Source organism: Octopus sinensis, unplaced genomic scaffold, assembly GCF_006345805.1.
Source record: "Octopus sinensis unplaced genomic scaffold, ASM634580v1 Contig00427, whole genome shotgun sequence".
Lineage (NCBI taxonomy): Eukaryota > Metazoa > Mollusca > Cephalopoda > Octopoda > Octopodidae > Octopus > Octopus sinensis.
The window spans coordinates 4,710-20,480 of record NW_021823948.1 but is presented as its reverse complement, the minus strand read 5'-3'; the positions used below and the strand labels follow the sequence as shown (position 1 = coordinate 20,480).

Below are 15,771 nucleotides of genomic sequence, written 5' to 3'. Positions count from 1 at the left end.
CAGGTTATAATCTTATTTATAATTTAGATGAAAATAACGAGGCATCGTTTGTCGAAGATGAACTTAATGGAAATTTACGATGTATTTATTTTTAGAAATGAATAATAAAAGATTGTGGGACGAATCCGTCATGAATCCCCATATGAAGAAAAGGGAAAAGTAAAAAATATAATGTCTAAATACAGATTAATGGTTAGTTGTCTTTCCTAACAAACATTTAGTTCGAATTACGAAATAGTTACTATGAATAGAGATAAAAAATGTTAAGTTTTTTGATTTTTTAGCAATTATCTTTAGTCAGTAATTAGTGTCAAACTATGTAGGTCGCCCTGTCAATCTGTCAACAATGAAGGTCGCTCTGGTCGCCAGCGTGGGATGGTCGCCAGCGTGGGTCGCGACAAATTATTTCAAAGAAAAAACAAGGCACCAAAAGATAATCATTTGTATCTTATTGTCAAAAAATCCATATTTTTTGATAGTGTCATCACTTTTTTACACATCAAATTTGACGTTTTTCTAAATATGAAGCAAAAAAATTATACATTTATTTGAAATTCATGAATATAATTAGCACGAAATGGGTTCAAAAGAATGCAAGATTTTATTGTGTAGCATGATGAACTAAATCGAAAAGTTATCATTGTAAAAATATATTGAATTAAAAAAAATGATAGGTGTGCCATGACTTATTTGCCCCACTGTAAGTACTTCAGATTGCAACCGTAAAACCCAAATTTATGATTAAAAACTTCTAATAAATTTTATTAAATAATTTAGTTTCTCTAAAGCAGTGCTTCTTGATTGGGGTGGCTGAAATTTTTTAGGGAATGCCTGGAACGATTTTAAAAATCATGATTACTTTTACATATATTTAAATGATTTACAAATAAAATATATAACAAGAAAATTTAAGTACATTTATATTTTTTTGAAATATATATTTGAAAACTCGTGGTTTTTATGTCAACGTGTGTCAAAATTCGAAAATGGAATGAAGACTATGTTAACTATGGTAGTCATTGATGGAATCGATCGACCCCAGTGGATCCTTTGTGATGCAATTATTTCCAACTCTAATTTGAAACCATCGAAGCTGAACAAGCATTTTTTGGTTATGCACGGGGGAATAAAACGTTCAGGAAATTATTTCGAATGTTTGAAGGCTAAAAGGGTCAGATACGATAGTAAAGGAAGGTTTCCAGGGCATGGATTTACCTCCATTGACAAACCGCTACTTTTAGCATCATTCCAAGTAGAATATGAAGTTCCAAAATCGAAGAAGCCGCATACTATTGCCGAGACTCTTATTAAACCGTGTGCATTAGAAATTGTGAAAACAGTTCTGGGTCCGGACACTTCACGAAAATTGCAGCAGATTCCTTTGTCAAATAATTTCATCTGGGATAGAATTATTTGTATCAGTGATGATATTTTTAATCAAGTTGTTTTGGACATAAAGAATTCTTCATCAAAATTTCAATCCAGTTGGATGAGTTCACTGATGTTGATAATTACAGTCAACTATTTCCTTTTGTTCGTTATGCGCAAGAAAATTTAATTACCGAAGAGTTTCTTTTTTGTAAATTTCTCGAAAAAGAAGCCTCTGCAAAAAAATGTTTTTCATATACAGTAAACATCGGTTAATTGCATAACATTTGTCCACGGAAAATCTTATGCAATTAACCGATATATGCAATTAACCGATGTTTTAATAAAAATCAATAATTTTTTTAATAGTCAAGAAAAGAAAATAATCAAAAACGTTTAAAAAAATCATTAATTTTGGACTGTCTAGTCTTCTGGCAAAGGCGTAGGACGCTTTTTTCTAGTTCATAGAAGTTGTTCATATCCATTTCACTTGTTAAATCGCTGTTAGTAAGAAACTGGCGTATTAATCTGCATGCCCCATAGCTTCCGAATTGGTTGTTTTCACGGGTATGGGATCTTCATCGTCCTCATCGTCTTCACAAGAAATATCTCTTGACATTAAACATATTTCTTCATCGGACATGATTCCGATACATTCTTCATCCTCATTAGCAACATCCATCGTTATTTCGTCACATTCAATGTCACTAAACATATTTTCCCCCACTTCCTCATGGAATCTAGCCTTACGGAAACAGTTGTAAATTGTTGCTATTTTGACTTCCCTCCAAGCCATTTTGAGCATGTGTAGCGCATCCAAAAGAGTGATAGAATTCACAACGGATTTGAGACAGGCATCGTCTGAATCAATTACGGCAATCACTCTTTGTAAAAATGCCAATCTGTAGTTGTGCTTTAGACTTTTTATGATCCCCATATCACATGGCTGAATGCATGCGGATGTGTTTGGTGGAATAAAATACAATTTAACATTTGATAGATTTTCTCCAGCATCTTTTGGATGCGCAGCACAATTGTCAAGGACCATGGCTATATTTTTTTTTTGTATTTTCATTTTCTTGTTAACACATGATAACCAGTTTTTAAAAATGCGTGATGTCATCCATGCATTCTATAATTCTACTGAAATTGATATGCTACCTTATTGACAACGTAGTTGACTGGAAGTGTTTTGATTCCTTTAAAGCACCTAGGATTCTTTCTTTTCCCAATGACCATCAATGGGTGTTTGTCCGAACCCGTCATGTTGCAGGATACCATTACAGTTATTCTATCCTTCTTCGTTAAAATTACAAATTATAATTATGCAATTATGCGAAAATTTTTATAAGAAAAAATAGTAAATGTTCCCAATGAGAGTATGCAATTAACCGATTTATGCAATTAACCGATATGCAATTAGCCGATATTTTTTCAATGGAAACCATATAAGTTATGGTTTTAAACATGAATTTATGCCATTAACCGATTTATGCAATTAACCGATATGCAATTAACCGATGTTTACTGTACTTGAGACTTTTTTTAATGAACATGATATTCCATTGGAAATTATCGGATCAGTTTGCACGGACGGTGCTTCAGTAATGCTGGGGAACAGGTCGGGCTTTGCAGCCCTTTTAAGAAAACATGTTCCAGATGTAAAAGTTACTCACTGTATTCTTAATCGACATGCACTCGTATCAAAGTCCTTGCCTATTAAGTTGAAAATCTCTTGTTTAAATTCATGCGTCAAAATTGTGAAGTTTACCTGGATCGTTAATCCATTGGTTTTCAAAATGAAAAAGATGAATGATAGAAACGAAGTTAAAGACGTTCGGATTGAATTGAAAGCATCTAAATCACTGAAAATGTTGTAAGACTCAACTTTTTTGGAGGTTTTTGGTGCGTTTTGCATGACTTAACGTATCTAAAGTTGATCAGAACTATAGGTAATAATTTTCTGCTAGGAATCTTTTTTGGCCATCCTAGGCCCACTAGATTGCGTAGTTGTTTTCTGTGAAACGTTTCCATTTTATGTAACTCTGCCTCTATGACACTCCAGGTACCCGAGTTTTACAAGAGTACTGGTTTTATATATGCGTTGTACAGCTTTAGCTTGAGGTTTGTTTTTTGAGGTTTTTGATGATTCCATATCTTTTTCATTTTCTTGTACATTGCAAAGGCGAAAACTCTCCGATACATTATTTCCTCACTATCACCAAGTAATGATCCCAATTTCCTTTTTTTCCTCCAACTTTCATCAATATATTTCGATTCCCTTGCGATTCTTACGTGTTCGGTCTTTTCTCGATTAACGTGTAAACACCATCTCTCAAATTCGTCCGGAATTTTCTCAAAAGCAGAAGCAAGTTCATGATAATTTTCTGACACAAAGTCTATGTCGTCTGCATATATAATTTCCATCGGCATCGATTTTTCGCACTTTGTTCTGAGATCTCTCAGTGCTGTCTCCAGGTATACTATGAATAGAATCGGAGATAGAGAGTCCCCCTGAGGTGTTCCAATTGTTGTCCCGAAAGGATTTGATAACTCGTTTCCAACCCGTACAGTTAGTTCGGTATTAGAAAGTCGTTTTCTAACGAGGCTATGAAGCCTTCTAGATTAAGTCAGCATTTAAGAAAGGTACGCATTTTAGTCTGTGTTCGATATTGAAAAATACGCATTTTAGTCTACAGTTAGATGAGTCAATACTTCCTGGAAATGACTCCTTATTGCTTGCATATGTATGTTTTGTCAAAGATGGTCGGATTGTGCAGGAATTACTTTTTGCACGAATGCTAGAAACCGATACTAAAGGGAAATTAATGTTCGACTAAGTTAACGAATTTTATTAACAAAATTAAATCAAATTCGCTGAATTCACGCCTTTTTTATCAGCTTTGAGTCGATAATGATGAAGATTTTGTACGACTTTTAATGCACACGGAAGTAAGGTAGCTCAAAGGGTGACTGTTTGGGACGTATATTCTCTCTCTTCGACACTGTAGTTGAATTTCTCAAATTTTTGAACTCTCACCTTGGTCCAGAACTAGAATCTATTAAACATGATGTTGCTTATTTGACAGACATTTTTGCTAAGTTTAATGTAAATAACGTACAACTACAATTCGCCGATACTAACTTAATAAAGGTATTCGTTAATTTTTCTCATATTATTTTAATTTAAGAAAAGTCACTCATTACTGCTTATATTTCAATGCTATCCTTGTTTTGTAGAAATATTGGTAGAAAGGAGTTAAGCCAATTTCCACGTCTCGACAATCTTAAAAATCTACTTTCTGAAGACGATCTCGAAAAATTTTTTTAAAGTAAATAATGTCTTTTTGAAAAAAAATCTAGCCATTAATTACTGGCTCGGAGAATTGAAAGACAATTCCCGCGTAAACAGCCATCTCGAAAATTATGTTGAACATTTAATCACTCTTGAAAATGATGTGAAGCAGCGTTTCAAAGATCTGTGCGAACTAGAAGTTCCGGACTGGATCATAGATCCTTTTCAAGATATCGAAGACGGCGAATCTTGTCACCTGGAACTAATTGTATTGAAAAATAATTGGGAATTGAAACCAACATTCAAATGAAAGTCCTATCAAGATTTTTGGCTACAGGCGAATATTCCTGAAAAATATCCTGTGTTATAGGAGAAAGCTAAATTATTTTTTATCGCTTTTCTTACTTCTTACTCAGTTGAGAGAAGCTTTAGCGTTGTATCTCAACTCGTTACCAAAAGTCAAAACCGCTTAGACGTTGCTGAGAAAGGAGATCTACGGCTTCGTCTTATGAACATAAAACCAAATGTAGAACTTGTTTTTAGATTCATACCACGTCATTGTTCTCATTGATTGTTGTTATAGATAAATTTATTTTTTCTTTTTGTTTCCATGTACATTTTCATGGTGGGCGATATTTCTAAAAAGTTTGTTAAAGGGGACGACAACAAGAAAAAGTTTAGGAAACACTGGTTTATACCATTTTCAAGTCAATTTGTCTATTATGAACTTTAAATTGTAATTGAAAATTTCAAATTTACAATTTTGAAATTCAAGTTAGCATTTTATCAAAAAATTGTATATACTAATTGTAATCATATTATGGGTAACAGAACAAATATTATTTTTTAAATTAACAATCATAAAGGTCCTCACAACGAGTAGGTTGGGGATAATATTTTTCAAACCGGTTAACAATCCCATCAATTTTTGTAGTGTTAAAACCTTTTTTGCGTCTACTGCAATTTCTTCTAATATAGTCAAGCACCGTTAATCCGAACTTCAATAATCCGAAAACTTCAATAATCCGAATTTTTTAATTGAAATTATAAATTATCTAACTTTTTCCTGCCAAATTTGATTCAATGCTCCGAAAATTCAATAATCCGCAATCCGAACGCTAGGATTAATATAATTTCGAATTAATTTTGTTTATTATTATTAAAAAATAATTCTGTTGTTTTTTTAGTTTATAAACCGATATAATTAAAAGTTAACGCACCATTTTGGTTGAGGTGGTGACGTGCCTCTCTTGCACTAATGTCTATTAAGCATTCGAAACAATCTAATGAACTAACAATCCTTACCTTCAATGTCAGAGGTCTGAAAACCGTGGCTAAGAGGCACCTCTATGTACTGATCTCGAAAATACCAGGGCTCTATATGCTGTCTACAGGAGACTAAAGTAAAACACGGACTTGACGAAATACACGGAAATTATCGCCTAATACTGCTTCCCTCAGAATCTATACATTATGGACAAGGATTCGCAATACACAAGAACCACACCTCCAGACTATATCGATATTGGAAAGTCAGCGATAGGATCAGCGTCTTACAACTACGTACAATCTCAAGCAGCAAGTCGAGGAGACTCACGTCAATTGTCAATGTCTACGCGCCACACAGTGGACGTATTCAAAAAAATCCAGAAGAACTTGATATCTTCTATGAGGAATTAGGAAGGACATTAACAGACCTCGGTTCTTCGTACTTTCTGTTTGTTGCCGGGGACTGGAATGCGAAAGTTGGAACCCGTAAGGGAAACGAAAGTTTTATTGGCCATCACGGAAGAGGAATCAGAAACTATCCAGGAACTGTTCTAGCTGAATTCTGTCGGGTCTTTGACCTATTCCTATGCAACACCGGTTTCCAGCATCCCGCGCGTCACAAAACGACGTGGACTGGCCAACGACCCTCACCGACCGCAGGGTCCGTCAACATTTTCAACCAAATTGACTACATCGTCTGTCGAGCCGGGGAAAAATCGCTTCTCCGAGACTCAAGGTCTTATGGAGGTGCAGCTACTTACAGTGATCATAAAATTGTCTCTGCCAAGTTTGCTATGAAGACATCAATTGACCTACGACGAAGGGGGCCCAACGCTGATGTAAGGATAAGGCATAAAATCGAACAACTGTGCTCATCTACGCTGGTCAGAGACAACTACCAACTGTCAATCATGAAATCTCTTGGAAACATAAATGCCGAACTTTCTCCAGGAGGTGCCTGGGCGGAGACAATGAAAGGGATCCTCTTGGCAGCCGACGAGGCAATTGGCCTTCGGTCGCAAGTACTATGCAACAAAGGTATACACTCTGATCTCCCTGCCCTCATCAAAGAACAAAAGGAGCTAAGACTACAACTGGAAAACATCTGATCCGAAGAAGAAACAAATCTTACAGAATAGACGTTCATCTACCCAGAAAAAAATCAAAATGTTGAACAAGACAAACTTCACTAACAAACTCGACTTAATAGCTGCAGGAATTGAACAGCTAAAGGACTCTTCAAAATGTTTACGGCAATCCGCCTACTCAACAGGAAAAAACAAACTAACAAACTCAAAATCCATGACAGCAATGGAAGATTCATCACAAATCCCAAAGAGCAGGCTGAATATATAGCCTCGTATTTCGAGAGTATATTAACCGCTCACGGAGAAATATCCGATTACACCAGCGGATACACCACTCATCTCAGCCTACCTATCACCACCGGTGAAGTATCAACTGCAATAGCCAAACTTAAAAATGGCCGCTCCTCTGGACCGGATGGAATAAATTCAGAACTGTTTAAATACGGACCGCCTGCACTAACAGACAAACTGGCGGAGCTACTCAATGGTATGTTTATGAAAAAGGAATTCCTCGGTCTTGATTCCGGATTATTAATACCGATCCAAAAGCCTAACAAGCAGGCTGGGCCTGTCGAAAATCTACGCCCTATAATCTTGCTAAACACCTTACGGAAACTTTTGGGATTAGTTACACTGAACCGAATAAGAGAACAAGTGGACAACTATCTATCCCCGAGTCATAGTGGATTTAGGACAGGAAGATCCACCGCCGATGCTGTTTGGGCCCACAAGTGGTACTGCGCTATCACCCAGAGATACAAAAGTGCAACAACAGTCCTGGGAATAGACCTGTCTAGGGCCTTTGACACGGTACGCCGTGGTCTACTCCTCAAAATACTGGAACAATTCCTGGACCCTGACTCTGTCAATATGATAAGAGTACTACTATCGAACACAAAGCTCAAGGTGCGGGTCGGCACGGCGTTTTCCCGTGAATTCACGTGCAACGTCGGTACCCCTCAGGGAGACGCCCTCTCGCCGTTGCTATTCGTGATCTATCTGGAGACGGCACTACGAGACCTTCGAAAATTCTATGCTGGCAATATCGTCGAAATTGTATATGCAGATGACGTCGACTTCGTGTCAGACGACAAATCGGCCTTACTTCGACTCCTTGAAGTGGCACCTGCTGAGCTGAACAGATGGTTCCTTAAAATGAACGTTGGAAAAACCGACATCGTTGAAATCATGAGGATGGAGAGCAGCTCTCAAGTGAAGCCTGGCGCAAAACGAACAAACTCGGTTCTCTACTTGGGGACGGCCATGATATTGTCAGAAGAAAGGCTCTCGCTTGGGCCACGATGAACAAGATAAAGAAAGAGTGGATCGGCAAACGACGACTCTGTACGTCACTTCGTCTGAGGATGTATGAAGCCTTTGTCAAACCAATCCTGACATATATTCGGCGACCTGGGGAATGTCTAGTACTGAACAACGTGGACTCGATTCTTTTCACCGCAGGCAACTTAGATCCCTACTGGGATTGAACTGGCCTATAAGAATCAACCAGGAATCGCTATACAATAGATGCAGAACTGGCCCTCTGAGTGTGGAAATCGTAATATGCGGTGGAGGTTATTTGGCCATATTCTACGAATGGACATGCTTGCCCCAGCTAACATAGCAATGGAGGGCTACTTCCTGAAAGAGGGATCGAGCTTCCGTGGACGTCCACGTGTTACGCTGCCGGAAACACTTGACGGAGACCTGAAATGTGTGAAGAAAAGGCTAAGGAGTGGTGAGGATCTGGACGAGCTGAGGAAACTCGCTCACGACAGAGGAGGTTGGAGGAGGCTGGTTCAAAGGATTGTTTTTAATGCTGCACGAGTAAAATTATAACTAATATGATTCTACGTATGTTGCAAATAATAATAATAATAACGCACCAATGCATACGAAGTGGACCCGCCGACATTATCGACGTTGCGTTGCCTCTCACTATAGCAACAGAGATCGACTGGAGAAGCCACCGGGTCTCACGTGTGTCGTGGCTTTTTAATATGGCTAAGGGTCCAAGTTTCTTTAGGAATCGAAGCGATTTCCCATTTATATTTCCAGTTGTCTTGACCACAATCGGATAGAACGCGAATCGGTCGCGCAGCATTTTGTATTTTGTTGATTAATTTTTTTAATTAATTTTTTCAAATTTAATTAACAGCACGCTTTTCGTAATTCTATGGTTAGAAAAAGGACTGAACTCAAAATTCATCCAAAAGAACAGATTTGTAAAATGAGGATTCGAGGAAAATGTCGCTGAATGAATTGTCTCAAATTATCGGAAGAGAATTAAACCTGGACCTAGGAAATTCTACTTTATCTGAAATTTTGGAAAATAAAGAACAATGAAAAAATAGTGAGAGCTCAAACACTTACATAGACAAGGTTCTAAAAATTATTATCTCCTTGAGAATTTATTTATGGAATGGATATCTCGAATGGATGCTATTAACGGTTACCTGACTGATGAAATTATTATTACCAAAGCAAAGGAATTTGGACAAAAGCTTCCAAAGAACTCAATTGCTAATCTTCAACCAATTGATGCATGAATAATAATAATCCTAAGGCATCATCACAGTTTGGAAAATCGTTTTTGCGCGGTCCTAGGGATATGGTCAGTTAGGGGGGGGGGTAAACTTGAAGGAAGGAGTGTATTGTAATCGCAACAACGATAACAGTCTATTTTAATCGGATTATTCAAGGAAGAGTATTTCAAAATACCATTTAGAAATATATATTGGATGTAAATTTTATTATGGAGTGTCAAAGGATAAAACTAATGGATACTATTAAATAAAAACTGTTAAATTCAACTCTTTTAAAATACATTAAAAATCACATGCTGACATTGGGAAGTTCAACTTTGACTGATTAATGAAAACAATACTTGAAAGATTACTGTACTATATCACTTAGTTAAAGATCGGAATTTGTTTTTTAAAGATACAGTTTAATTGTTATCTTTGTGGCTCAATAAAAACCATAAATCATCCAACTACACGTATTTAAAAGAATACTTCACGGATCATACATGTGAAGAAACAATACAATTGTATATATTTACATATGGGTCGCCAATTGGAAATAAAGAAAAGCAAAAGATTAAAAGCACAGAAAATTCAGTCAAAAGTGTCACATAAACGTGCTGAAATAAGAATCATCAAAGTCGGAGTTAATCCGAAGTCAAGAGAAGTAATGAAACTTCACAAGTTTTATCTAATTGCTGCAGAATTGGCACATATTCAAAAGTTAAAAGCCACGATAGCTCTATTGTATTGACATGGGATGGGGTAGTGATGTACGATCTTACAAAACTTGCTGTTTGTTTGAAAAAGTTTTATTGAAAATCTTAAAACGTAATATTAACTTTCTAATTTTCATTATTACATTATACCAGTTTAAATAAATATATTAATACATTATCTCGTGTTATGATCAAGTGGTTTTTACCTACCAAGTACGTTTGAATATTAAAATAAAATTAAAGCTATAATTTCAATATTTACAAAATGATTTGTACAACTGAAATTCGTTGCAATTTAATGGAATTTTTTGATGACAAAAAAAATTGGAAAGCAATTTCCGTAAAAGCCGGTAGGTTTTTATATACGCCAAACTCAAAGGACGACCATGGAAAATTGAAGAACTCCGTTTAAAGTCAAACCAGGATCTTCACAAACTTTGGTACGTTTTATTAAAAGAAAGAAATATGCTAATGACTATGGAACACGAATATAAGAGATTAGGAGAACTTATGCCCACTCCTGAACGATTTGAGAAAGTAGGACATTAGTTGAGTTATATTTTGGTGGAAGAATCTATGGACCACATTCTGGAAGTTGTTAAAGAACGAGATAACGCCTTTAGCCAATTAGAGACCGGAAATGACATTCACATGAAACCTTACATGACATATAATGAGATTGGTCTGTATCAGTACAGAGAACCCCAGGAACATCACATTCCGCCACACGAAAATGAAGAATATATCAATATGACCAAAAGGAGGATCCCTTCCATTATTAAGGACCATTATATGCAATATTATGTTGAAGAAAAACGAAATCAAAGAAGAGCGCTTAAAAAATCTACTGGACATGTTAAAAAATATGTTTATAAAGTTTGGGATGAAGATGACGATAAGTAAAATTATTTTATGTTTATTTTAAATAAAAATTTAATTGGATATTAGAGTTGTATAATTGGTTTTGTGGGTATATTTTAGGTTTTAAAAACGAAACTTTTACTAATCATAATCGATTAATAAAATCAATTTATTCTCTCAATGTAACTAACATGTTAGATATTTCATTTTCGACAATGCTCTTTGACCTTTAAATAAATATGAGCACAATACAAATCTCTTATGGTGCATTTCCCTGACTACTATCAATAAAATGAAACATAATTAATCCATTTGATGATTACTCTGAAAAGTATAGACAAATCCATTGGTATGAGTAATTACTCCTGAATACTTTCCATTACTAAAGGTGTTTCCTTCCTAACATCTACTCTGCTCAAAGCCACTGTAATTCTCATTAACGAAAACCCAATTGATTTTATAATCACGTGATTAAATGAATATATTTTTTCAAAAGAGTAATACTATTTGGATAGTAATACTCTTAAATAGTATGAACAAAACTTTTTTGAAAATAATAATACTATTTGGATGGTCATTTTATTTTGTAAATATATCTTTATATTCATTTTTTAATTATTTTAAATACATTTTGGAATTACTTCCTTTGATGTTGTGAAACACAATTTAAAACATAAATGGAAGTCGACGGATTCAAAGAAAACGTAAAAAATGGAGAGTACCGTGGCTTTATAGCAACATTCATTATTATTGTCGTTTCCGAAATCGGAGACAGAACGTTTTTCGTAACCGCAATTCTTGCAATGAAAAATTCTCGTCTGGTTGTTTATATTGGCTCAATGACAGCTTTAATAATTTTAACTGCAATATCTGGTTAGAATATTATCAAAGTTATTCTAGCATTTTTTGGATCATTTTTTACTGTACTTCCACAAAGACTAGTAGCACAATTAACATGTGTAATTCTATTTATTTTTTCTGGAAAATTGTTTTTTGATGCATGTAAAAGTGTTTCTTTAATATATAGATAAATCTACGAGTTCTAAATCTAACGAAATTAATCAGGAATTCACTGAAGCCGAAGAATCATTAAATGTATTGAAAAAATATTATTTAGGTACATTTCGATCATTTAGAGGGCCGTTCCTTCACAACAAAAAACACTAATTTCTATTTACGACTTTGGGCTTCTTCTATTTTTTTGCAAGCTTTTGGAATGACTCTTCTAGCCGAACTGGGAGACCGATCTCAGATTTCCACAATTGTAGCTGCTTCCCAGGAAGTTCCGATTATTTTTAAATGTTTTTGTCTAGTCTGTTGGTGGGGTTATTTTTGCTGCAATTGGTGCGCACGCTCTATGTTCTTTTATTGCAGTCTGCGGAGGAAGGTTTTTGGCAGATTATCTTTCTGTTAAGACTAGTATGTTCTGGTTTATTTGTTGTAGTCAATTATATTGGATCTGCGGTGTTTTTTCTATTTGGATTACTTATTTTATATTCAGAATTATTATAATTTTTTCCCATTTTCATGGGAATTTTATTTTAATAAAATTTTTATTTTGGTATTTATATATGTTTAGGAAACAATTTTATTACATTGAAATTGAGTATTAATCATGTCACAGACAGTAGAAGTGAGGAAAAGGATGAAATGTAACCTTTCTGCAAATAGTAATTTGGGCCAATTTTAAAGTTGAAATAATATGTTTATATAATAGTAACTATTGATCGACTATTTTAAGATTTATTTTAATTGATAATTTTATATTCATAAAACCTTTTGAATTAGGTCAGGGATTCTTAATTGCAGCTCACTAGAATTTAATTCCATCTTCAAAAGATTTGGGGAAAGTTAAATTGACTGATTTATCACGTTGAATTATTCGGATTGTTGTGTTAAATTGGTAGATTAAAACTCCACCTTCGAAAGATTGCATTATTATTAAACATCCTTTTCAATGGTTTTTCATATCTCAAAAATTATACAGTCGGACCTCGGTTTGAGCCACTTGGTGGCTCATAAACCGAGGTTGTATCATAAACCGAGGTTCGCTAATAATCCTAATTAACAGTACTTTAAGTAAAAAATAGTTCACAAGAAACAGATAGAAACAGTTCATAACTTATACTTTTTTAAAATAATGCGTAATCTTTTCTCCAAAACGATTTTTATCCCGTAAATTAATCATTATTTTTTTCCTTAGGGCGTAGAAATCATTTAATAATTCTGGAGAAAGTATGCATATATTTTCTTCCAAATTATTAATAAGAGTCAGTGGATCTATGATGTCTGTTGATTCAGGCCCATTATAAAAATTTATTTCGCTTTCAAGCAATTCTTCGACAAAGACTTGGTTCACCATTTCTGTCACGTCCGTATGAATCTTCGAATTGATATTTATTGTTTCCTCCCATCTACACTCAAAAATTTTTTGAGGGAGCATGGATGAGGAAGCATGGATGTATCTGCGGAACCCTTTTCACCACACAATGTTTTGTATTGTAAATTATGTCGTTTCTTGAATCTTTGAAGCCAACCATTAGACGATTTGAAATTATTCAATGATAATTTTGAAGCGACCATCGACCCAATTTTCTTAATGGTCGGTCCAGAGAAGGGAACTTTTTCAAGTCGCAATTTGTGAAAAATTTCAAAAACTTTAAGATCGAGATTTTTAAGCTTTTCAGAATCACTAGTTTGCTCGGATAAATCAGAATAAATAGTTCCATTATCAAGAAAAGGGAAATCTTTTTTTTTATACGTGAAATTGTAGCCCTGCTCAATTTGAAAATTTCCGCAATTCTGCGCTCTGAAAGCTGGTTCCGTTTAATATATTGGGCTATTTCGAGTTTTTTTTCGTGATCAATTTTCATTTTAGGCATCTAGAAAACATAGAACAGTGGAAAATACTTCAACAAAGATAACAACGTGACAAGGAACAAACTCTTTAAAATAAACGATAAAATATATAAAATAAAAATAATTATATTACAAAATATTTAGTTTATAACAATTTTAGATGGCTCATAACGAGGTCTATTTTAATTGATTTTTAATTGATATTTTTAATGCCACAAAATTTCAGTTCTCAACTTATCAAAGTCCATTTACAGTAAAACCTCTGGTGCTCGCCACCTCTATTGCTCGCCACATATTTTCCAAAAATTAAAAATTTCTAGTAAATTTTGATAAATATTCTATTGCTCGCCATTTTCTAAATCTCGCCATTAATTTTTAAAAATATTTTTTTGGTTAAATTATTTTTTGTCGTAAGTTATAATGTCTAGGCCCGTTCTAAGTGTCCGGAGTGATAATCGGATTTATCACTCCAAATCATGTAAATTCTTTGTTTAAGATCTGAAATTCTTAATGATTACTTTTGTTAATTCAATAATTTTTTAAATTATTAAAATTGAAAAAAGTAACTCAGTTAACAAGAATGCGGAAATTAAACAAAGAAATTTTCATCAATCAGGTGATTGAGCGTCATAGTAACGAACATAAAATGTAAGTTACTCCATGCGAATTTTTTCTCACAATTAACCTCAATTAATTCAATTCAAATCCTTTAGTTTTATAACTATTTGTTGATTGCTAAAAAGACTATAAAATATAGATATTGACTAAATCGAAAACCGAAACTAAACATAAAAATAGATAATAAAATTTACAAACATTGTCCCAAACAGTCTCGTATAATATAAATTCAGTTTTCAACAGAGTCTGTATTCAACCGCTACATATGATTCTGTGCAAACTCTTCCGTCCTTATTTATGTGACGAAAAGGGTTTAGACGAGATGACCTTCTTCCAGTATAGAAGCAACGTCTCCTATGTCGAATAAAACAAAGCAAAAGTTCACTTATATTATGAAACAATTTTTAAAGAAACATTACAAATTGATTGAATATAAAATGAAAATGTAATTTTTTAAAAGTTAATTTTTTTAATCATTGACTTTGGAATTGTCTTCCTTTCACCAGATGTGCAATTCTCAACGAGAACGGAATGCAGAGAAACTTCTTCCACTACTAGAAATTGTTCCTTGCTAAAAAAACTAGTGAGTGGATATTTTCTTGTTTTTATATTTTTATCGAAATCAATTTTAATTGTAACATTATCTCCAATTGTGATATCTTTTTTCGAAAATTTTTATTTGCGTCTTCTGTAACTTTTCTTTTATACTTTACATTATGAGTTTTTACTTCTAAAGATAATTCCGTTTCTTCCGATTCCGAATTAATCTCTTCTTCTGCGCCTCCACATGGCAAAATATTAAAACCCGTTATTCCGTAAAATAGACTGGGTAAATAAAAAGAGACTAACCAAAATGGTGACTTTCCAGTTGCGCGATGACAAGTTATGTTGTATTTATACACCACCTTCTGTAGAATTTCTCTCCACCTTATAGATTCTGTTGCGAACAAAGTCTTCCCCAACCAACGTTTGAGAGTTTGGTTATATCTTTCTATTTGTCCTTGAGATTGTGGGTGCCTTGGTCTTCCATATATCGGAGTTATTTTCCAATCATCAAGAAGTTTTGAAACTTCTTTGTTGCGGAATTCCTTTCCATTGTCCGAATGAAAATAAATTGGAGGTCCGACAGTCTGGAATAAACTCTCAATTGCATTATAGATGCTTTGTGA

General features: G+C 34.3%; 1 protein-coding gene and 1 pseudogene across 1 annotated transcript; one reads left to right on the top strand and one right to left on the bottom strand.

Annotated features, from left to right (window-relative positions):
- Positions 1-1,891: 1,891 nt before the first annotated feature.
- On the bottom strand, positions 1,892-2,416 carry LOC115226905 (jerky protein homolog-like). The gene has a single exon (XM_029797886.1). The coding sequence runs from the start codon at positions 2,414-2,416 to the stop codon at positions 1,892-1,894; it is 525 nt and encodes a 174-aa protein (XP_029653746.1).
- Positions 2,417-10,086: 7,670 nt separating this feature from the next.
- On the top strand, positions 10,087-15,177 carry LOC115226904 (annotated as a pseudogene).
- The last annotated feature ends 594 nt before the right edge of the window (positions 15,178-15,771 follow it).

Bases quoted from the DNA above. Each gene is read 5' to 3' on its own strand.
- LOC115226905 (XM_029797886.1), bottom strand. From the start codon at position 2,416: ATGGTCCTTGACAATTGTGCTGCGCATCCAAAAGATGCTGGAGAAAAT.